General features: G+C 35.9%; 2 protein-coding genes across 2 annotated transcripts; one reads left to right on the top strand and one right to left on the bottom strand.

Annotated features, from left to right (window-relative positions):
* Nucleotides 1-6,542: 6,542 nt before the first annotated feature.
* LOC113336296 (G-type lectin S-receptor-like serine/threonine-protein kinase LECRK1) lies at nucleotides 6,543-7,619 on the bottom strand. The gene has a single exon (XM_026582246.1). It carries the CDS (start codon nucleotides 7,617-7,619, stop codon nucleotides 6,543-6,545), a length of 1,077 nt encoding a protein of 358 aa, XP_026438031.1.
* A 1,183-nt stretch (nucleotides 7,620-8,802) lies between these two features.
* LOC113336295 (protease Do-like 8, chloroplastic) lies at nucleotides 8,803-10,671 on the top strand. Its single transcript, XM_026582245.1, has 8 exons — nucleotides 8,803-8,829; nucleotides 8,994-9,008; nucleotides 9,185-9,251; nucleotides 9,414-9,489; nucleotides 9,610-9,676; nucleotides 9,882-10,099; nucleotides 10,453-10,520; nucleotides 10,613-10,671. The coding sequence occupies exons 1-8, from the start codon at nucleotides 8,803-8,805 to the stop codon at nucleotides 10,669-10,671; spliced, it is 597 nt and encodes a 198-aa protein (XP_026438030.1).
* The last annotated feature ends 14,721 nt before the right edge of the window (nucleotides 10,672-25,392 follow it).

The following is a 25,392-nucleotide window of genomic DNA, read 5'->3' as shown; positions in this document are numbered from 1 at the left end:
ATAAAGTTTCGATCGAAATTTGAAGCAGTTCTGGGTAGACTAAAGGGCTGAAACTTAATGGGTAGTTGTGATATGTCCTATCAAAGCTGGTATGGGTGTTTGTTTCGACCCAATTTGGCTGGAATTGCCGTGGTGAAGAAAACAGGGAGTACGTGGCCGGAAAACTCCATCACGGGATTACAACAAATTGAAACGTGTACTTCTCGTGTTTGGATGGAGTTTGGCCTCTGCAGAGGCGTGTAGATGGAAAATAAGGAAGCTCGGACAGCTGCAGATGCTCAGATGAAGAAAAAAATATCCGGAGAATATTTTTTATTTACTGCCGAATAATAGAGAATTTTTGGTATTTAACTCGATATTCGAGGGGGCTGTTGAATATAAATAGGCTGTTGGGATATCATAGAAGGGACGGAGAGATTGGGAGAAGTTTAGAGCACCACAGAGTCAAAAAAGCGAATTTACAGAGAGACCACCTGCTGCTGCTGATGCCATTGAAGAACACTGAAGAACACGAAGAACAGACTCGCCACAACCGTCGTTTTTAAACAGTGTCAGCGACTCATACTGTGGGTCGTAGATCAGAGACAGACTTAAAAAACGCAACAATACAGTAACGGCTCTTTGTAACGTCTTTTGCAATAGTTATAAGCATTGCAAACCCGATTTTTATTATAATTCTCCCTTATTCATCATTTGTAACCCTTTGAGCATAAATGAAATCAACTTTTGAGCGTGTTTCCAACATGATGAGCGACTAATTCTCTCGTAACCAAGGCAATGGATGAAGCTATTCACACATGAACAATGGGTAACTATTTCATTTTCTCTAATATTTAATTATAATTCACTCAATCACTGCTTTTGCAGAGTTCTTAAAAGTTTACATAATTTTCTTCATTAGTTGTGATTCAATTAGATAGGTTATCCTTTGGTTAGATAATCTATGCTTAAGGGATATAATTAATTTTTGAGAATATGTTAGATTATTTGTGGATTAAGAAATAAACGATTAAAAGGATAATTAGAGTTATGAAATATTTGACATCATTCATGTGTAATAGTGGATTCTAGTGTCTTGGTTATTTTCCAATCACTTGAAATCAATTTTGAGTTAAGTTTTCTATATTTTTAAGTTCTATTAATTCTAGAATTCATTGCCTTCACAAGCCTCAACGAACTCTTTACTACAACATCATTGAAAATATCATCATGATGTACAAGACTACCAAAATTGCTCCTACATTGATTGCAGAAGATACAATGCTCACAGAAATCAAGCTTGCAAGTGTTTTCACCTCCAAGCAAGCCTTTACTACTCAACACGGACATACCTTTCTCACTCATATGCCCAAGAGGCATATGCCATAGACGTGTTGGCTCCACCTGTTTCTCATAAATTTTTTGAGAAACCATAACTCCACCACAAACCATATCTCCTTGTAAGAAATATAAATTACCATGTCTTTCACCGATCATCTTCAAACTACCATTGCAGAATACCTTCAAGAATCCATATTTAACAACATACTTGTATCCAAGAGATTCAAGTACTCCTAAAGAAATAGAATTCTTCCTTAAATCTGGAACATGTCTAACCTCTGAAAGTGTTGTGATAACACCATGCAAACGAACCTGTACTGTACCAACTCCAACTGTTTTGCAGGCATTAGAAATTCCCATCATAACAGTACCATCATTCACCTCTGTGTTAGTAGTGAAACAATCCTTTGAAGGACACATATGATACGAAGCACTGGAATCAAGCATCCAACCATTATTGAGATAACTCTTTGATGTAACGGTTAAGACTTCCTCATTAAACCATACATTGGGTCTGCTAAAACTTCACTGCCTTCAGCAACTGAAGCAAAAATATTCTTCGAATTTGATTTCTCATGTTTCTCATCTCTTGCCTTAAGCTTGAGACAATCAACCTTAATGTGACATGTTTTTCGACAATAATAACACTCAATATTGCTCTTTTTGGAACAATTCTTTGACTTCGACTTCTTATTAACATTATTTTCTCTATCAACAAACAAGCCATCGAATTTTGCTTCATTGCTGAACTTTTGTTTCCTTAAAGCCTTAGCTTGTAAAGCAGAAACCACATCATCGAAAACAAACTTATCTTCATCGTCGTCTTCATCGATTTTCCCACTCGGCAAATAGTCAACGAAAGCATCGTACATAATAATATCATGGATTTATCCGTATCGGATATATTGACACTGATATTATACAATCAAGACAGATATTATTAAACTCATTAATATGATCAATCATAGACTTACTTAGAGACATCCTAAAGGCATGGAGTCTACACTTCAACTAAACTTCAGAAGTCGAATCCTTTTGTAAGTAGAGATTCTCTAACTTCTCCCACAACACCTTTGCAAAGGTTTCACTCGATGTTATGAGTGATCTCCCTTGACAAACATAAGCGAATAGTTAAACACGCCTCCAAATCAAAGTCATCCCACTTGTCATCATTCCAATCCTTTGGAAACGTTGTTGGCTTCTCCTTAATTGCTTTGATTTGTTTCATACTAATAAGAATATCATTTACATCAGTTTGCCATGATGTGAAATTATTCTTCCCATTGAACTTGATAATATCAAATCCATGCACCTTAGAAAATCCTCTTGATGTAGAACTAGACATCTTAACCTCTAATTATGATCCTCTCCACGCTCACCGCACCACGTGTTAGGATTCAGACCTTAGAATTAACCTCTTCATAAGACACTAGTTCTTTGGATCACGTAGAACTAAGAAAAAAAAGTAAATAAGATGCCATAAACGAAACAAGAAAGACACAAGATTTAACGTGGTTCGGCAATGTACCTACGTCCACAAACTGCTACTATCAAATATTATTATAGAACAAATTAATTACAGAGAATAAACCACAACTATGACCAGCATGATGTTGTTCACAAACTCTAAACAATTCTCTATGAACAAAACGTTTTAAACCCTAAAATTCTCTAGTTATGAGAACTCTTCTCTAGATTGTATTGTGTGTATTTTCTTAAGACTTGTACACCTATTTATATAGGTTACAAACGTGTCTTCCATGTATATGATTTATACTAGGAAACCTAAACATAGCTAAGAAAGGAAACCTTGAGTTTAACTAAAACAGGAAACCTCTATGCACCAAAATAAGAAAACACCTAGATGATTCTAGAAAATTCTGGAACCTTCCTAAAACATCGAAAACTTCTAACACCTAAAGATTTAGGTATGGATTAAGGTTTACTGAAAAACTCAAATGTGTGCAGAACAAAATTTGTCTTGATAATTTTAGTTAATAAATTTACTATGTAACAACAACAAAAACAACTACTACGCTACTAACAGCTAATCTATATATGTGTGGTTCTAATATCTCCATTTTTCTCCCACTGCAACGTCAACCAAACACTAGAGGAAAATGATTAATGACAATAATACATGTAATACCTAATATCTACATCCAACCTACGGTGTGGGTGAATCAGCGGATTTCAAAGTCCAACCGCAACCAAACCATTAAAAGTGCGGATTTGAGAATCCCATCCGTGTTCGTCCATAATTCTTACAGATCGGATTTCACTCACAATTTTGCGGACAGATACGAATGAAATCCGCGGTTCCGGACTTTTTGCTCACTCCTAGATGCGACAATGAAGTTTTCCAACGTTGGGATTGTGAATGAACAAAAGTAGGAAAAACGAGTTTGACAATAGTTTTCACTATAAGAATCCGACCTTTTTTTAATAAACGCATGTATGCAATACCAAATCTCTTTCAATGAATAAACTTCGTCTCTAGAAGCTCCAAACTCTCTATTTTTTCTTCTCGTGGGATATCTAAAGAAGCTAACTTCCTTTCTACCGCACATCGCGCGCAACGTAGCTAAACAAAAAGAAATCTAACATAAAGACGCAAAATAAATTAGACGTTGGATCAATCTAGTTGGGAACTAGTGACCTTGATGTACAATCTTGATTACTCATATTAGCTCAAGTTTCTTGTGTGCATTAAAAAGTAATTACAACACGGACTAAAGCTATACTGATAATAAGAAAAAGATCTCCATAGAAAATTATTACTCCTATAAAAATCTAAGGTTAAACCTATTTGCCACCTACATTTTTCCTATTTGCCACCCATTTTAAAAGATCAAAAGTAATTTTTATTTTTAATTATACTTTTCATATTTGCCACCTATGAAAGGCAAATTAAATTTGACTACACCTATTACCAATCTTATATTTCTTCCTCTTCATTAATTTAATTTTTCATTAAAAATTTCTTCCTCTTACTTAAACCCTTTTTTATAAAGGGTCGGGATCCCTCGACAAAAGGTTTTGACAAAATCTTCTAACAAAATCTGGTAATCATCAGATTCCATAAATCTAACGGCTTATTTTTTGGATGACGTGACACTTAGTTTTGTATTTGGCGAATTTAACTCTTCAGATCACCCCTTCATATATTTTTCATCTTAATCCCAAAACACCCAGCAAGCTATTATTCACGGGAACAAACCAGACTGATTTAATTAGCAATATTTAGATTGGAAAAACTTATCCTTCTTTTCAAATCTAAGAAAATCCAACAACTCTATGTAACTTGACTCTGCAACGAATGGATCAAAAACTTAAATTTAGATTCGTGATGGCGGATTTGGGTCTGCTTTTCTGGGAAAATATATTAGATACTAGACTTGTTGCGATAGAAAAACTTCATTATTGATTACATAATAATATAGCCATAGGTGGTAGTAAACCCTTTTGTAATGAGATTTTGATTCTTTCATCTATTAATCATATGATGATTCAATATATACTATTTTGATTTGTCTGTACTATTGAGAAATTTATTATATTCATGAAAAGAAAAATTACAAGAAAAGCGGTCAATCAAAGAGATCAGGGATACAGGAGAGATGCACTTGATAATAATACGGGAAGAAGAGAAAAAATTCTCGAACTTCTTTCCATTATTCACGTTTGGTCCTAACATATTATGGTATCCAAACACAAACAACAACTAAATTAAGTACCATATCATCCAAAAAGAAAGCCGTTAGATATATAGAATCTGACGGTTGCTAAATTTTGTTAAAATGTTTTGTCAAAACCTTTTGTCAAGGGATCCGGTTCGTTTTATAAAAGGCCATTAAAACACTACTCCCTCTGTCCTAATTTCTACTTTGGTCTGTCTCCTTTTATCTGTCCGCTCCGTTTATAGACATCCTTTTCCCTTAAACTATCAAATATACCCTTTATTTTTAATAATCATAAAAATCATATTTAATATCAAAAACCTAAATAATATTACCAGATATAAGGAAAGAAACTTACTCAATATCTTTGTATTAATTGTCATTCCCTTTTTAAATAAAAACATTTATGGATAGTTATAAAATTTCTAATAAAACTTCTACTTATTCTTACATAACCTTTTCATTTGTATTAATCTTTTCATCTCTTTTTTTGAAACACTATGGAAAAACATAAGCTAGACTATCTAGTTTCTCTAGCTAGGACATATTTAAACAGGAAATAATCTACATTTTCAATTTTTTTCCCCTCTCAAATTAAAATTCCAAAGACTCTAAAGTTTTAGTGCGGGAAACCAAAATCAAATGGAGGAAAAAATATTTCTTAAATTGTGGATTCCATGATAAAAGCAATATAAATTTGTTTTTCTTAAAATATTTCCTAAAATAATAATACTATCAAATTTAATCTAATAATTTAGTTTTGGTAATAATATAACATTAAATAGGTTAGTCAAGGGCTAGTCATGATATTTTATAGGATTTCCTTAATATCTTGAGAAAGCCAAAGCGGACTCTTAATTTAGGACTGACGGAGTATTAATCCAGGTTAGAGTTCCCTTTAATTATGATACACTATTCCTCCATCTTTTATCATTTCATTCATAGTGATACAAACGAATCAATCAGCCAATAATTTACAAATTGTTTATATGGAAGACTCCATTTCTGAAAACTTATGGCAAAAGATCCAGAACTTAAATGAATTGAAAATCAAACGAGATTGTTTTTGGTATAACTTTGATTCGTATTTGTTTTAGATGAATTAAAATCAAAACTGCTACTCAATTTGCTTATTTGTGTGGATAATACTTAATGTGTCTATGAATCATGGAATGATGGCAATATTCAATCTATTTGTGAAATTAATTTTAGATTAAGGAAAACATTCATACTGCCTCTGTGTGAAACAATCATAGACAAAAAGTCAATAGGTAGTATTTAGGAAATTTCAAAATTTTCATGCGTGGTAAATAGAATAAATGGGGTTGGTGATTTGTGCGAGTGGCAACTAGGAAAAACGTGGGTGGCAAGTAGGTGAAGCCAATTTTATACTTAAAAATCTAAAGAACAAAATAGATGCCATTTTATGCTTCAATTTGGGATCTCAAATTGTAAATATCATCACCCACACCCATACAGAAAATAAATTTAAAAAAAGTAATAAACAAATAAAATATCACCCACACAAACTCGGTAAATTATTTATTTTCCCAATTCCAAATCTCCTTGTGAGCTTTTCCAATTTCCAATTATGCTCTTTTTCTTTCGATCCCACCATAGGTAACAGATCGCACCAGCAAAACATGCACTTGCGGAACAAGGTAACCAAAATAATATATAGTCACCAATAGTCCATTTATCATGAGACGACGACCATAGTGGTACAAGATTAAAAGATTTATCATTTGTCGCACTAACATTTCCATCAATCCTTTCCTTGAATAAATTAAAATCCCCTTTCGAATCTAGGGTTGCTCTGTATATAAAAACCTTATTCATCCCTTTTTGTTCTTCTTGTGTTGGCTGTTGAGTTGTGTCTTCATACAACTTTCCGAGCACTACATCATCAGAACTGACAAGAAACAGGTTACCAGTATTTTTGTCTAAATTTAGGGTTACTGGATTCATTATTGAACCTTTAAACCCTTTTGATACCACATGCGTATATGTCCCATCATCACTGAATTTGTGTACAGCCACTAAACCGTCAGTCTGTCTAATTGATAATTTGTACTCACCGGAACCGGGATTAAACATATCAGAAACGCGGGAAACCAAATCAACTCCGGCTTTTAACTTTTGACCGCCGAGAATAGTATTAGTAGGATAATCAAAACTCTCCCAAATTATTTGAGAATTCGAACCATATAATACAAAGTTGCCATTGTCATGGATCTTTGCGTAGGATATTGGTTCCTGTAAGTCGGGTATTAAGGGTTCTTCTTTATTGTCTTGGGTTACCTGTAGGACTAACTTGCCTTGGTTGGTGAAGAGAATCGAAGATGGTTTTGGTAATGGAAGATGGTTTCGATTCGCAGTCCAAACTAGGGTTTTTAGTGCCGATTTAACAAACCATATACCAACGACATATCGATCACAGTTAGACGAAGAAGAATGCTGTACACTACATGGTAACTTGTAGAAACCAAAAGCAATATTACCTGAAGGAGAAAGCCAATAACTAGTATCGCTAGGAGAAGTAGAGAGATATAAACCTCTTGTTATGTTGCTGGTGAAATTATCGTTCCAGGCAGGAGAAGGAGAGGAATCAACACCCATGAATGGAACAAACAGTAAAAAAGATATAAAGAGAATCGACTGTAGAAGCTTCATCTTCTTTGTTATAAAAAACCCTAACTGAGTTAGCAGAAATAAAGTTCTTCTAAAAAAAATAGCGGATATAAGCTAGGAGATCAATTGGGTATCTGATACACAGATATATATGTCTGGTAAGTCATATATTCAGAAAAAAAATCCGAAACAGATAAGGAAAGCTCAATCCCTCACTCATCTGCTTCAAAAAAAAAAAAAAGAAAAGAAAAAAATTCCTCACTAATCACCGATTCACCGTATTCATTAGATATTGGATTATATGCGAAAGTAGGCCTGGTCTGGACCCTCACTTTCATTTCTAGGTCACTTTTTTTATTTCTTGCAAAACTAGGCAAGTTAAACGGATTCCATCCACTTTAACCATCTCGGTCAATTTATCGCGTTGACTTGTCAATATCTCGCCAAAATATCATATAGGGATATCTCATGGATGTGGTAAGATTACCGAAATAACCTTTTTGTACTTGCGTCACTGCTTTAGTGATTCTCGTCCATTTCTTCCTTCTTCTCTCTAGTTCTCTCTGGTTCTTCTAAATCAATTTTTTCTTCTGCTAAAATCAAGAGATAACTTAGGGGTTTTTCTCTAATCAAACCTAATTAACATTAATGGTGGATGTTTAGAAGAGATTTAATCGTGGATTTTAGCACCACCAGGAACATTGGTATGTGAAGATTCGCAGGAAGTAATAGTCATTCTACAACAGCAGCATCAGCTGAATCTGGGGGTTCTTAAATGGATCTATTTTAGGGGTTCTTTGATGCAAATCTGTATTTTTCTTGACAATTTGATTCTCATATTAAGAACTGACAGCAGCAAGGTTCCACAAGGAGATGAAATTCGGTGAGTCGATGGTGTTTACACTACAACATCGATGGGTTTCTGGTTTTGGAGAGCAATTAGCAGCAACAAGTTTCTCGTACCATAGAAATTTAACAAGTTTCTCGTTGTAATTTCTTGAAATGTAGACTACAAGTTTCTCTTACCAGAGAAATTTCACATCAAAAGCAAATTTGGAACCAAAAAGATGTCGGCTACCGTACAGGAAAGAACTTGAGCTACCACCATTGATTTGAGGGATGAATGGTGACTGATTAGTGAATGTATGTGTATTTAAGAAGGTACACGAGAATGGGTTTATCTCCAATTCGATTGCAGGTTAAAGGGGAGCTCATACAACAACAAAATAGCCATCTCTGAGTTCCCAGTTTCACACACACAAAGGTGTTCGACAGAAATCCTGAACGACAGTTCAGGTCTTGAAGTAGTCAGTTCACGTCTCTTCTCTTTGCCACTGCTCTAGACATGGGTTAGCTGGCTAGCCATGTGTTGTCGAGGTAATGATGGCATGAGTTATTACAATCCAGTGGATTAGGTCTTTGAGTATTTTGAAATCTTAGTTTAGAAACTGTTTGGGTTCAATGACACATTAGTTACTTTAAGTTCTTATACCAGCCTCTCGTGCTTGTAATCCTATTGGTATTGATTATTCATTTACTACACATGTGCCCAGGTTCCTGAAGGAAATGGTTCAGGAGTAATTTGGGATGAACAAGGACATATAGTTACAAACTATCATGGTAAGAACTAGTTCGTCGTTGTCTTTGTGGTCGCTGGTGTGGAAAAACCATTTCGTTCCTTTAATAGATTCGTCTGTTTCTTCATATTTTTTAACTGATGGTAGAACCAGAATACTTCAGATGGTAACTCAATGATGTAGTTATGTTATTCTTCATGTCCAGTTGTTGGCAACGCTCTTTCAAGAAATCCTTCCCCTGGTCAAGTTGTTGCCCGAGTCAATATTCTTGCGTCTGATGGGTGAGGTTTCGATGCTCTACGCTGATTGCTGAAACGCAACCGCGGTATTTAGATATTCCAATCCTGCCCTTGGTCAAGTTGTGGTATCCAATATTCTTGATTGTGTTTGTTTCTCGGAAGGGTGAAAAAGAACTTTGAGGGAAAGCTAATTGGTGCAGACCGTGAGAAAGATCTCGCCGTTTTACAGGTATTTACTTGTTGTGCTTGTAAATGATCTTGTCAACCAAGCACACTGTGCTTGTTATTAGTATTAATAACATTATTCTCTTGCTGAATATAAACGGGAGATTGTGTAAATGGAGTACATGTACAAGACTTACTATATGAAAAGACAAAAGTATCTGCCTTTTGGTTTACAGTTGTAACAAGTTTCGTTATTTTTGGCGTACTAGGTTGAAGCCGCTAAAGATCTTATGAGGCCAATTAAGGTGGGACAGTCTTCTGATCTAAAAGTTGGCCAGCAGTGTTTAGCGATCGGAAACCCATTTGGATTTGATCACACTCTGACAGTTGTAGTTATTAGTGGACTAAATAGAGAAATTAACAGCCAAGCTGGAGTTACAATCAGTGGCGGAATTCAGACAGATGCAGCCATCAATCCTGGTAACAGGTTTGTTTAGGATCTTGGTTTTTATTGTTGGAGTGTGATAAGCAGTCTGATAACCATAATCGGGTAAACCAAATATATACAATTATCCGACGAATTCCCGTGTTATTATCCGACGAACTCCTGTGATATTCTACAAGATTCCTTATTTTCTGGGATAAATTGTTGCTCTACCTATTGATCAGATTTAGAATGATGAACTTCTGACCGAGCTTCTTTTATAATCGTTTGGTTCAGTGCTAAATTGAAATACTTTTGTCCCACAGTTTTTTCTTAAGTTTAGTTAAACTCGGTCTGATCTTGTTTGCATTAACGAACTGACTCCTGCTATCTTACTTCTGTTGTAATCTTGGCAGCGGAGGCCCCCTACTCGACTCTAAAGGAAATTTAATTGGGATTAACACTACAATATATACTCAAACAAGTAACTACATGGATGTGCTCTTAATGTCCCATTTTTGTTCTTTTCATAAGTAGAACAGGAAATGACTTAATTCCTTGTGAGTATCCAATTAGGTGGAAAAGTTCAAGTAGCAGTAGTAAACCCTGAAAGTAATGCCGATCGAATGACCTGATCTCCGTTGTCTTCTTTACACAGTCATTTTATCATATTCTACTCATACCCCATTTTTATCAGTTACATTTGCCAAATGGAGTTAAGTGGGTTCCAGGTTTGGGGTCTGGGGATTTCTGCTGGCATACTGTTTGCTTAGTTTACTAGGCCAAAATTTGCTTGGCGCCTCGACTTTTACTGGTACCATTTTGCAGGCTGGTATTGTTACTGCCTTCCTTTGTTTGGTGTGTGCCAAAAAAACTCCATTGAGATGGTTAACCTTGTATTGCCCTATTATGTGTAGTAGTTACTTCTATATTCCTAGCCTCGTGGCTTTTGCGATATGTTCTCTGATCAAAAAATAAGTAAAGGCCAACGTGATTCTTGTAGCAATATATATTGTTAACTGTTGTGCATATATTGAGTTAACCTGCAAATGGACGAAATGAGTCACTAAGGTCCTTATTGCACTCAGTTGTGTACTCAGTTTCGTTGCTGGAACTAGAGATTAGATGAAATAATGCTGCACTGTATTTTTATTAAGCATGTCTCTCTTTTTTAAGTATGCTGAATTCATTTAGTTTATAATTTACAGGTGAAAATGATATTTTTTTGACGTAATGCTCGAAATGGGGGATTTTTCCATGTGATTAAAGAAACTTAAAGTACGACCAATCCTGGTATTTGATTTTATGTGGCTAGATCTCCTACATGTGTACTCTATACGGGACATCTTAGCCGTTCTCTTTATTATGCAATATGTGTCGTTGATGAAGATTTGAAGGACTAAAACGTCTTTTTAGCTAAGAAGATATGGATAGCTGGAAGATAACTGCAGCTAACTTTCCATCCATTACTTTTGGTCAAAACTTGCCTAGTTTAGCAATAAATAAAAAAATGGCCTACATTTGAAAAGCACCAAAAAAACAGGCCTATTTTTGTAAAAAGCTCTTAGATATTTGAGTTTGTCGAATACAGCGACAAGTCTCAAAAGGGGGTGGGGAAGGAGAAGAGGAGGAAGAAGAAGATATGGTTGCAGTTTGGGAAGACTTCCAAAAGTCTTAGCGAAGGGATTTTAAAATTGAATGGAGCATCCTCCATGTTCACAAACGAATGCATCAAAACTAAAACAGCCAGGACTACTATTTTTTCGAAACAGCAAAATTTCATACCAAGAGTGCTGAGGAAGCACAAGAAAAACAGGAAGTACAAGAGTTACAATAGTTAAGCGATGGGATTACATGTTGTCTTAATTTTTCCCATCTACACATAAAGTCATCGAAAGTAAAGATCCTAAACAAACAGGAAGTACAAGAGTTACAGCCAGGACTACTATTAAGCCAGAGAACAAACGATTTTGATATGGTTTTCTTTCAAAGGCCACAGAGTAGTAGAATGAGTTGTACCCATCTATTTTCACTCATCTTTTTAGATATAAGAAACAAATGCACTAGATTTAGTAGAACAACAAAAAGTATGGAAACTAAGTTAGTATTTCCCCAGTTTAAGAAGATGGATTTGTAGTTAGGTAACCATAAATAACTACACGTTGGTTCTCTTTATTTCTGCGTTGGTGTAGTCATTGTTGAATTAAACTGAAACCATGCTATTGAGAACCCATTACAAAAGAGGATTTTTTTTATCATCTTGTGCACCCCTTCAAAACCGGAGTGCACATTCCGGCCTCTTTTATTGGCCCATAAAATCTCCAAAACCACTTACAAACCTCCAAAACTACTTACTTTTTGCTTTACTTTTCTATTCGTTTTTTTTCCTTCTTTTTTTAAAAAATTACAAAATGTACCTGTAACACAAAATCTTGTTCTATAGTCTCTTCCGATATTCAATTGCAATGTCTGCCCCATGTCTTTCAGAACATTCAAAATTTCTCTCGTAGTTCTTTTCTATCTACTCTCAAGAACATGAATCTGCTAATATATCAGTTTTTCTCCTTTTTCATAGTTAGGATTTGAATTCGGTAAGACAAAAATCCTTATATATATCTAAGTTTTGATTGTTTTCATCTGATCATTACTAGATTGTTTTCATCTGATTCATTACCTGTAATAGAAGAAAATCATAATCACTGAGAAGAATTGCAGCTTGGATGTTTTTTTTTAGACCATCACCTATCAACTTGGTTTTATATAAAGAATGAGTTTCTTAGTATGATTTGCTTTGCTGTGAAAAGGAGGATTTGAGAATGAAAAATTCACCATTGGGTTTTTGTGAAGAAAACACATCAACTTATGATGGTGTTACGGGTTGTTGCCAACGATAATAAGAAAGACTAATAGGTTGTCACTAGGATTTAAATTGTAGTATTATCTGGTTAATTTGATGATCAATCATACATGTAATCCTTGTTTGAGCTTATAAACAAATAGTATTTCTAAATTAAATTGTACTTGCTGAGTTCAGCATGAAAAAATAGAGAAATCGTACTTGTGTTTGCACACTGTCGAAAGGACACAATCTTTCTACTGTACTTATAAAACCTTTTCGAGAACAGTTAAAAGTGAGGTGTTGTATGTTTGCTGATGTAAGTAAAACTCTCGTAGGAGAAAGCGGACCCGATTGGATGGCTAGTACTTCGGGGACTGGCAGGATTCCAAGGAACCGAACGGTAGCAGGAACCAGCATGCAAGAGGGAGTGACATACATCACACACTGGTACCCGCGGGAGGAATGAAAATTGTCAATGAGGAGATCAACCTAGGCCCGGATGATGACCACAGTTTCTTAGAACATGTCGAGCTGATTCAGAGGAAACCCGAAAATAAGGTAGATGGATTGACAACATCACACACTTAGGACGATGAGGAGGTACTGTGTTGGAAAACGATTAATAAAAAAAATAATTTTTTAAAGTTTTAATAAAAAACTATAATTTATTGTTTTCTTTTGTGAATGAAACTTTTTAGTCCCACATTGTGGAGTTTCCAATTTTTAGTAGTTTTATGAAACTATATAAACTTTTTAGTCCCACATCGGGGAGTTTTTCTTCTTAAGTTGTATTTGTCAATTATATAAACAAATTCACTACTTTTGTAAAATTTATGGGAAAGGGGTTGCTCTATATTTAGAGGGACCCCCAAGGGAAAATATATTTTATATTGTTTTCTCAAGCGTTAGAGATTTTCCTTTATGGTTTTTTCGGAGTTGCCAAGCTCAAGTTGAGCATCTACTACATATGCTAGTAGTATGTGTATTGGGGTGTTTTATCCTAGAGATATCCGTCCTGTGAGGGCTATAGCATTACTCTTGAGTGTATCCGGGCGCTAATGTCTTAAGGGAAACGTGTTGAACACGCGTCTCACTCTGTTTTTTCCAAAGTTTTGCCTTGTTGCTGTTGCGGAGATATGGGGAGCTCATTCGTTTCATCAAATCGATCACTTCCATTATAAAGGAGCTAAGTATCAATAACTTTGCTTATTTGATTTTTCCTTGTTTTTGATTATTGCACCCAACAATCTTAAGACATTAGTATTTGTAATAATCAAAAATGGTTGGTTGGTTTGTGAATCATGGATGTTAATTGTGGAGTGAAAAACAAAAACGAATTTTTGGTCAGCTGTAGAGTTTCGAGTTTATCTCTTAACCTAGAAGGAATTTCGATGAACCCTTTTGACACAACGTAGTAGACATGCTGATAGTTACCCACGTAAAGTTTCAGAATTTTTGGAGTTGTAAAAGTAATTTTTTGATATTTTACAAAACTGAGAAACGTTTCTGAAAAATTCTGATGAGCAGAATTTTGTTGTTAACTAAAGTAGTTTTTATGGGGTAACCATGAGGTTTTTGATATGGTGGTTCAAACGAAGTTTATAAATCTAGATATTATCTTCAAAACTCATATTTTATCTGAACTAAGGTTTGTGAGATATAGTGTATTAGGTGATTGGGAAATTACCGTGTCCGTGGTCAGAGTATAAACGAAGTTTGTGACATGAAATTGAAAAGGAACATGGATACCAGGCGCATGTGGATGAACACAAGTCTTCCAAAGCTGACAAAGGAGAGAACATCAAACACAACTCTAAGCATAGTCTTCATAAGAAAGGTATGTTTCGTAAAACTGAATCCGGCATTACTTTAATTAAGGGTGATTGTTATGTTTGTAAAATTCCTGGCCATACGGCAGTAAAGTGTAGACAACATAAAACCTTAATAAGTAGAAAGTTAATGCTAATTTAGTTGAAACAAATTAGAACGAGTTCATTGACATGATGTCGGAAGTTATTTTAATAACCAATGTGAGAGACTGGTGGGTGGACTCTGGAGCCACTAAGTATGTTTGTTGAAACAGAGACCTGTTCACCTCTTATCAGAGGATAAGGGATGTCGAGAAACTCTATATGAGTAACTCATCTGCGACAGAGGTTGCATAAAAGGGAAAGGTCGAGCATAAGCTCATATCTGTAATATTCTCACACTGAATGAAGTTTTCATGTTCCGAGCATATGAAAAATCTTGTATCTTGTTCTCTTGAAGATGGTAAAAGATTGAAGATCTTAATTAAATGTGGAAAACTTGTTATAACTAAGGGTATTGATTTTTTAGGCAACAGTTATAGGACTTAGGGTCTATATAAGTTTAAAGGAAAATCTGATGAAGTGAACATAGTTGATTCTTGTGCTTTCTTTGTGTCTTTGAATGTTTTGCATGGTAGACTTGGAACCGTAAAATTATAAGTCAATGCATAAACTGCCTAGCATAGGCTTCGTACCCAAATTTAGTTTGGATCTTGAACACAAAAGTGAAATGAATTGCATAAAATCTTTTAGCACAAATGTTCATAGTAATTCTAATCCCTTAGAATTAATTCAGTTAGGCCTAGTTGACATGAGTTCAACCCAAAACCACTATGGTAAAAGATGGTTTATAACTTCCGTATGATTGTACGAGGTACTATCTTGTATACTTGCTTAGGGATAAGGATGATGCCTTAGAAGCCTTAAGATGTATAAACTTGAAGTTGAAAACCAATTAGAAGCCTTGAACATAACAATTGTATCCTTAAGATATTCCATGTTGATTAGTTCAGGATTACCTGCGGTCTTGTGGGAGGAGGCAGTCCTCTTAACTAGTATATCCTGAATATAGTACCCTTAAGGATCAGATGAAACTCCATATGATTTATGGAAAGGTAGATGACCTTCTTATGAATATGTCAAAGTGTGGGGGGTTTGACTAAGATTTCATTCCTCTTCCTAAAAGAACTAGATAGAAACCAAAAATGTTGATTGTGTCTTCATATAAGGTATGCTGAGTATACTTCTACATAGATTTTTGGTTGTGTGTTCTGATTTTTCATACTTTGGTGTGATTTTTCTGACTTTGTTGTGAATACTATTACATAATCTAGGGATGCTGAGTTCTTTGAACATGTTTATTCTTAAACCTGTACCTCATTAGAGATGTGTTGTTGATCCCCTAGATTTATTTTCAAATAGTCAGAACTTATCTTAAAGGAAGATGAAGTTAAGGTTGAGCCTAAGAGAAGTAAAAAATTAGACTTGAGACTTCTTATGAAGCCGACTTCATAACATGCCTAGCTTAGTCTAAGCCCTGGACTTGTAAAGAAGCCTTGATATCTACTGAAACCCCATTCTGGTAAGAAGCTTCATTTAGTGAAATGGACTCAGTCCGTCGGAACCTGACTTGGGAGGTTTATAGTTTACCTCCAGAGAGTAAGACCATGAGATGTAAATGAGTCTTTAAGAGGAAACATTAGGTATATGGAACTGTAGAAAAATATTAGGCTAAGTTGGTAGCTAAAGGCTATAAACTAAAAGAAGGTGTATATTTCCTTGATTCTATTCACATGTGACGAGATTTACTTCCGTTGAGATGCTAATTGTTATTGTGTCATAAACAAATTAGAGATACATCAGATGGATGTTAAGACATTTTCTAAAATCGTGAATTAGATAAAGAAATTTACATAGACCAACCTGAGGACTTTGTAGTGAAAGGTTATGATGACAAAGTTTGTAAGTTGAACAAAATTTTGTATGGTTTATAAAATAAGCACGTAAACAGTGACATGGAAAATTTGATCATGTGATAATGTGTAGTGGATTTAAGTTAATGAATCTGACAAGTATATTTACAAGTAACTTGTTAAGGATGCCTGTGTGATTGTATGCTTGTATGTTGATGATATGCTTATACTTGATACAAACATAGATGTGATTAATTCCACTAAAAACATGCGCTGAATGAGAACGTTGACTTGAAAGACTTAGGCCCTGTTGATGTAATCTTAGGGATGAGGATTAGAAAATAATCTAACATATGTAGTCTTAGTCATTCTCATTATTTTGAATTTGTGCTTAAGAGATACAATCAGTGTGATTGTAAGCCTTGTTCCGTACGATTATTCTTGTAGACTCAAGAAAAAAGGGTAATGGAGTATCTTAACTTGAATACTCAAGAGTTATAGGATGTCTGATGAATTTAATGAACTGTAAGAGTCCAGACATTGCCTATATTGTGAGTAAGTTAAGTAGATATAATTGTAGTCCAGAGCAATAGCATTCAGATGCACTGAGTAGAGTATTATGGTACCTAAAATACTCTATTACCTTTTATTTGATTTATCAAAGGTATCTTGCTGTCCTTGAGGGACTTTGTGATGTAAACTGGATAGTTGACTCAGAGGAGTCTAAGTCTACGAGTGGATATGTTTCACTCTAGCATCAGGGTTTGTTTTTGGAAGATTTACAAACAAACATATATTGCTCAATTCATTATGGAATCTGAGAGTATTGAGTTAGATAAAGCACGAGAGGGGGCCGAGTGCCTAAGATGCTTTTTAGAAGACATTCCTCTCTGGCATAGGCCTGTGCCAGCTATATCTATACATTGTGTTAGCCAAGCTATAATAGCTAAAGCTGAAAATAACTAATCTCAATCGGCATTTCCATTGATTGGATAAAGTCCAAGGAGAATATCGCGCAATCTTTGACGAAAGGTTTATCCCAAGAGATAGTTAGAAATGCATCGAGGGGAAGGGGCTTAAGCTCATAAATTAAACTTGCCATGAAGGATACTCAACCTTGCTGACTGGAGATCCCAAGATCAAGGTTTCGAATGAGACAACTAATTTGTGGTGGGTAAAGGTAAACACTATCAGAGAATTTTATTCTCTGTCCCTTCCCTATGGTGTAGACGTGATAGTGTGACTGCATGTGAAGGATGACTTTTAAGAAGTCTTAATGAGTTCTATAGTTTCAATTTAAGATTGAAGTGGGGTGTAGCAGTAACACTCTTTATGGAAACTCACCTATCTGAATGAGGAAGTGGGCCGCTTCCTATGAGAATATGAGCTTTGATTCTCTAGAGCATTCTGAGAAACAGGATATGTCCAGGGCCAAATTGGACAAAACGGCACGAGCTTGGCAGCAATCTTGGAGATATCACCCGTGGTTGTTATCGCGAATTACATCAAATGCTAGCAGTTCAAGACATAGTTCACTGTCTCTAGCAAGTAATTCCGGTAATATCTCACTAAGCAAAGGTTCAAGACCTCATGGACACCTCTGCCTAAAATGGTATTTCCTGCGCTTTTTATGTGATTTTCGTTTTGATGGTTTTGGTATTACTGGAACTTAGGACCTAAAGGTCACTAAGGGTTCACTAGTTCATGCTTTTTCACTTTGGTGAAAGATACCTATAGTCTCACCATGTGAGAACTAAAGATGAAAGCTCTCAATACTATTATGATTTATGCAATCCATAGTATGACCCTGGGGTCAACACACTTTTGTGTGAGAGGACGTAGAAATGACTAGTATGATTTCAACACTTGCACGATCAGTCTGTTTGGATCGTGAGGTTGGGATGTTGATTTACCAAGATCTATCTGTGTTTTCATGTTTTATTGAGTTTTCATTCATGTGGGGGATTGTTGGAAAACGATTAATAAAAAAATAATTTTTTAAAGTTTTAATAAAAAATTATAATTTATTGTTTTCTTTTGTGAATGAAACTTTTTAGTCACACATTGTGGAGTTTCCAATTTTTAGTAGTTTTAAGAAACTATATAAACCTTTTAGTCCCACATCGGGGAGTTTTTCTTCTTAAGTTGTATTTGTCAATTATATAAACAAATTCACTACTTTTGTAAAATCTATGGGAAAGGGGTTGCTATATATTTAGAGGGACCCCCAAGGAAAAAAAATATTTTATATTGTTTTCTCAAGCGTTCGAGATTTTCCTTTATGGTTTTTTCAGAGTTACCAAGCTCAAGTTGATCATCTACTACATATGCTAGTAGTAGGTGTATTAGGGTGTTTTATCCTAGAGATATCCGTCCTGTGAGGGCTATAGCATCACTCTTGAGTGTAGCCGGGCGCTAATGTCTTAAGGGAAACGTGTTGAACACGCATCTCACTCTGTTTTTTCCAAAGTTTTGCCTTGTTGCTGTTGCAGAGATATGGGGAGCTCATTCGTTTCATCAAATCGATCACTTCCATTATAAAGGAGCTAAGTATCAATAACTTTTGCTTATTTGATTTTTCCTTGTTTTTGATTATTGCACCCAACATACTGATGATGCAAGAGAACCGCAGGCGATCCAGGAAGCATGTTGTATATCAAAATGCTTTGGACGGAGAGGAGGAAAGACTCAGACAAGTCCGTCTAGGAAATAGGAATAGAACCCGAAATCTTCCACCTTTTGCACCACCTGTTGCACCACTTGTTGCACCACCGGTCATACCAGGAAACCACCTAAATGGACATTCTATCCATGAGAGTACAGACCCAACATTGATGGCAATTTTAGCAAACTATAGAAGGCATGAAGAATTCACGGGGGACCTACATAGAAGGAACCTAGCACTAGAGCACGAGAATTACCAATTACGAAACGAAGTGTCAAGGTCGCAAGGATCTTCCAGTCAAGGGGCATCAAGTGATCGAACCCGATAAGGGTATACCCGAACACCACTACCTCACCGAGGACGCGTACCCGACCCCAACCGTATAAGAGGTTGGTATGGTCCTCCCGAGAATTCATCAACCGAAGAAGAAGTACCCGAACAAAGTGGGAGGTCTGATAATGCAACTGAAACTAAGCTCAAGAAACTTGAAGAGATGGCTAAGAAACTTGACGGAGATGGAGAGGATGACAAGTTAGTGGAAGTAATCAATGAAGCTAAAAAGACTCCCTTCACCCGAGAACTAGAGCAAGCATTGTTCCCCCCAAAAGTGTACGCTTCTGACGTTCCCATCAAGGTTTGACGACGCAAGATATGCGGTGGAGCATGCCAAGATGTACATGATGTTTTTATTATAGTGGAAGAGAAATGTCGTAGTTAGGTGTAAGTTATTTCCTACTAGTCTAGAAGTGGAAGCAAGGAACTGATTCTACAACCTACCTGAAGGATCCATCGGGAAATATGAAGTCCTTGTAGAAACTTTTCTCGAAACCTATATGCACAATAACATTGGTAGACCCAGAGTAAACAAGATATTCACTTCGGAAAGAATGTTCAGTGAACCTTTGAGATCTCTAACCGACAAGTGGAGGAATTTATGTACCGATATCGGGAAAGTACCAGTGGACCAACAAATATTTGGGTTTGAGAATTCTCTCGGAAATCAGACCCTATCAGGAAAGCCATGTTCACTGAAAAATCGCAGACACATAAGAAAATGAGGATAATGCAAAAACGTTACATTTCCTTGGAGAAAAAACAAGAAGGATAACAAGACATGGTAGTGCAAGAAGCTAGCGCAGCAACAGAAGCCGCTTAACATTTACATTGTGTTGATGCTTCTAGTAATATCTCTACTTATGTTAAAGGTTTAACATTTAATGCTCCAATATGAATAATGAGAGTATTTTTTTGGAATTCAAGGGGACTGAGAAGACCTAGGGCTCAAAATACATCATGCAATTAATTATCAGCATTGTGTTAACTTATTTTTATAATAACACATATAATGGCTAAATATTTGGAGACAATTCATATTGGAAAACATAAGATAAATGTGCTTGTCACAGCATAACACGACACAACACGTTTATTTTTCTGGCACATCACAACACAACATGTTGTTTAGCACGACACATCAGGGCACGCCTTAATCTCCGGCATAACACAACAAGACACACGACATGTTAAGCATGTGACTTCATGGGATGGGCTGTGCTTTGTTGGCACGTTCCACACCTCCAATCCTTAACATGAATAAATTTTTCTAAGGAACTTTTATCTATCAAATTCAACAACATGGCCGCCTTTACTTGTAGCTTTCCTATAACAGTGATAACCAAGGAAATTAACCTCCTTCGTCTTTTATGTACACCAACTGATGGATGATAGATGCACCAAAAATCATCAAGTGGGCATATTGAAATAGTGTGCCGCTGCCTGGCACCACATATATCTGTGATCTGCCAAAAACAATTATGTTAGATTGTTTGTTTGTTTGCTTGCAGGTTCAGAAAATTTGGTAAAGTTATGAAATCCAATGTGATTATTTGGGTTCTAACCAGATTCATTGGTGGGTATTGTACTCCCCATTGTCTTAGGATACTGCGTAATCGATGCTAACTTGATCAACAGATAGCAATTAGAGTTCGAGATATACACATCTTTCTGTTTTTGTGAATGGTGGCTTTACAAAGAAATTTAAACCTACAAAAGGATTAAGGCAAGGTTACTCTCTTACACATTATCTATTTAAACCTACACAAGGATTAAGGCAAGGTAACTCTCTTTCACATTATCTCTTTTTGCTGGTTGTCGAAATTCTCTCAAAGTTGATGTTGAAAGGGGTCGTTTTAGTGTGGCTGGCACTGGAACAATAATATCTCATCTTTAGTTTGCTGATGATACTATTTTTTTTCTGAATAAACATTAGACGAAGTAACTAGACTCTTTATCATTCTATTTATTTTTGAAGCTCTTACTGGTATGAAGCTGAATCTCGAAAAGAGTATTATGGTGAAGATGCCGAATGAAGTCGGGGTGTTCTTTGAAGTACAAGGTCGGAAGCATGGATGCTTGCCGCAACCGAAATGGCTCCTAATAAAAACAAGGTTACTCAAAATGAGGTCAGAATCAGATTGTATGGATGTAGCTATGGCGGATACATGTTGAGCTGTGACATTAGCAAGATTGCTCCGAAACTTTCTCCTTGGCAACGACGCACCTGCAACATCATGGAACACGTATGGTATGTACGTTTCTTCTTTTCTTCTAACACTAAACACAAATAGGGATGAAGTTTAGATGCATACATTCTGCAACTTCTAAGAATGCTAAAAGTAGAAGATCAACCTTAAGATGTACATATGTTTTCAATTTCACCAAAATGAAAAAAGAAATTGCACCAAAATGAAAACACTGGTGCGAATTCAGATAAATCTCAAGTCTACTTCGAGCTACCACTGGTTCAAGTAAGATCAAGGGATTCCAAATATTTACACTTCCCAATAGTACGCTTTGGAATCACCATTACTACCTTCACTTGATCCCTTTGCTCATATATGTTACGAGATACTATAATATCTTTACATATCCTCTTCTTAACTGCATATATATTTAGTGTTGTCATAATATTGTACGTATCCCTTGTACGTATCTTTTGTATATTTTATTTCATTTCTTTTCGTTGTAATCTCTGTATATGTACTAAGGCTTTGCCAATCTAATAAACACAATGCAATAGAGATTTCTCTCTCAATCTGTTTAGTTTTCCTCTGATGCTCATGTTCTATCATGGCATCAGAGCTAGGTAAGATCTGAAAGGCCATCTTCTTCTGCAAACAAACAATCTCCTTAAGCCAGCGAGGAATCTTTTACTCTTGTGTCTCAGCACCTTTTTATCTTTAGTTTTTAAATCCTAATCCAGTTACTTCTTTCTCATCCTCCTGAAAATCATGTCACGCGAAGATTTTCAGCCTATTATTGCAAAACTAGATGGTACTAATTACACTCACTGGTCTTTCCTTATGAAAAGCTTTCTCAATGGAAAAATCATGTGGAAATACATAGATGGGAAAGAAACAAAACCCAAATAATCTACTTCTATCATCAAAGATAAGGGAACCGAAACATTAGCAAGTAGTCTTGAAACTTGGGAGACAAACAATCACAAGATCCTGACTTGGATTGGCAACACAGTGATTACATCAATCAGTATGCAGCTTACAAGTTTTGAAGTTGCTAAAGATGCTTGGGATTTTCTCGCAAAAAGGTACACACAAATTAACTTTCCTCAAAGATACAAACTTGAACAAGATATTCGTTCTATGAAGCAACCATTAGATCAATCGATTTCTGACTTTCACTCTGAGATGTATGTGATTTGGAATCAACTTGCACTTATGGAGACAAAATGGACAACTGATTTGGCAATATGGGAAAAATATAGAGAAGAGACAAGACTGGTTCAACTCTTGATGGCTCTACGAGAAGAGTCTGAATCAGTCAGAGGTGCTATTTTTCATCGTTCACCTCTTCCATCTGTAGAAACTGCTTTATCTGAGCTGATCACTGAAGAAACACGCAAACGGATCAAGCCAGACATCTCAGGAGTATTTGATATGCCTTCACCTCGTCCAAACATCAACAATCAGAAGAATAGTTTTGCAGCACAACGTGATTCTTCACAACCTGTTTGTCATAATTGCAAGAAAACTGGTCACATAGCAAGGAACTGCACTCTTCCACCTGCTGCAATACCGCAAGATACTCCTACCACACAGTGCAACTATTGCAAAGAACTTGGGCATTCTACCAGAAACTGTACATCTCCAACCTCCAGGAATATGCGGAGATTAAAAGCTAATGGGACAACCAGGTTTAATGGTTCAAGTAAATTCTCTGCTGCACCAGTTTCATATGCTGAAGCATTACCATATGCACCATCTCAATCAATAGTTTCGTCTGATACATCATCACCTAATGTTGCTGACATACAAGAGATGATTAAACAAGCTCTTTCAGTCAATAACAATACTGCAGCAGCATCAGTCTATTCTACTTCCTCGGGTATTTTGTCAATTGGATGGTATCTATATTCTGGAGCATCCAATCATATGACTTATGATTCAAAAATTTTTGACAGTCTTTGTCCAGTTGTTGCTCCTAAGATTCACACTGCTGACGGAATTGTTGTAACCGCCAGTCACGTTGGGGTGGTTAGAGATTCAAATAACATTTGTGTACTAGGTGTTCTTCTTTTTCCTAAGATTACAATGAATCTCATCTCAATTAGTCAACTATGTGATCAAGGTTTTAACATTGTTTTCTCTCCTATTGGTTATGCTATTCAGGATCTCAAAACAGGGAAGCTAGTTGGGATAGGCCGTAGAGTGGGTCAATTGTATCTTCTATGGATTCTGATTATTCCATCAAAACTCAGAAATCATGTTGCTGCTACAACCTCTACATCTCATTCCACATCTCCTTTTATGTCTTGGCATTCTAGACTAGGTCATGTTTAATTTTCTCGGCTTTCATATATGGTCAATAAAGGTCTACTAGGAGATACACAAGTAGAAAAAGAAGCTAGTTGCATTTCTTGTAAACTGGCAAAACAACCAGCACTTTCTTTTAATGCAAGCACCTCAAAAACTACTGAACCTTTTTCTCTTATTCACTCTGATGATTGGGGTAAATCTCCAGTGATGTCAAAAGGATGTGCATTATACTATGTGAATTTTATTGATGATTATTCTCGATATACTTGGGTTTATCTATTTAGTTCAAGAACAAAATTTCTTAACTTATATGTAACCTTTTCAACTATGGTCGAAACTCAGTTTGGTAAATCTATCAAAATATTTCGTGCTGATCAAGGAGGTGAATATATATCCACTCCTTTCAAAGATTTTCTCAAAAGTCAAGGCACATTATTACAAATATCTTGTACTGAAACTCCAGAAAAAAACGGAGTTGCAGAACTCAAACATCGCCATATTATCGAAACAGCTAGAACCCAACTTGTTTCTGCATCAGTTCCATCAAATTTCTGGCGAGAGTCAGTTCTTACAGCAGTTTATACCATCAATCGTGTTCCAACATCTATCATTGGAGGTATTTCTCCTTATGAATGCTTTTATGGTAAGAAACCTGATTACTCTGAGCTTAAAATTTTTGGTTCAACATGTTTTGTTCTCCTTCCTGAGCATGAACGAAATAAGCTTACTCAAAAGAATGTTCTTTGTGTGTTTCTGGGCTATGGCATTGAACAAAAGGGATATCGCTGCTATGATCCTGTTGGTAGAAAACTTCGAGTCTCTAGACATGTAACCTTTTGGGAAAAGGTTCCATTTTGGTCTCTTCCAAACAGTAAATCCTCTTCCTTTGAGAACTTCATTTACACTGATCCTTTTTCTAGTGAAGTTAGCACCAATACATATCTAGTGCCTGTGTCTAGTAATGAAAATATTCCACATACTTATGATATTCATCAGATTCCAGTTGCGTTCGACCACTCTATGCCTCCACCTAGCAATGCTACCTTGGAAAGAGATTTTGATTATCAAGTTGACATTGCCACCTCGTAATAGAAGACCTCCAGCTAAGTTCTCTGACTATCAATGCTCATTATCTACCATTATGTCTGTTAATGAACCAAGAAACTACAGAGAAGCTGCAACTATACCAGACTGGCAGGATTCGATGACAGATGAGTTGACTGCATATAAAGAAGGTGGTACGTGGGAAATGGTAGATCTTCCCCCTGGAAAATCAGTTGTTGAAAGCAGATGGGT

This window comes from Papaver somniferum, unplaced genomic scaffold, assembly GCF_003573695.1.
Source record: "Papaver somniferum cultivar HN1 unplaced genomic scaffold, ASM357369v1 unplaced-scaffold_152, whole genome shotgun sequence".
NCBI classification, from domain to species: Eukaryota; Viridiplantae; Streptophyta; class Magnoliopsida; order Ranunculales; family Papaveraceae; genus Papaver; species Papaver somniferum.
Note: the sequence above shows the minus strand (reverse complement) of the source record. Positions and strands in the feature narration are given on the sequence as shown.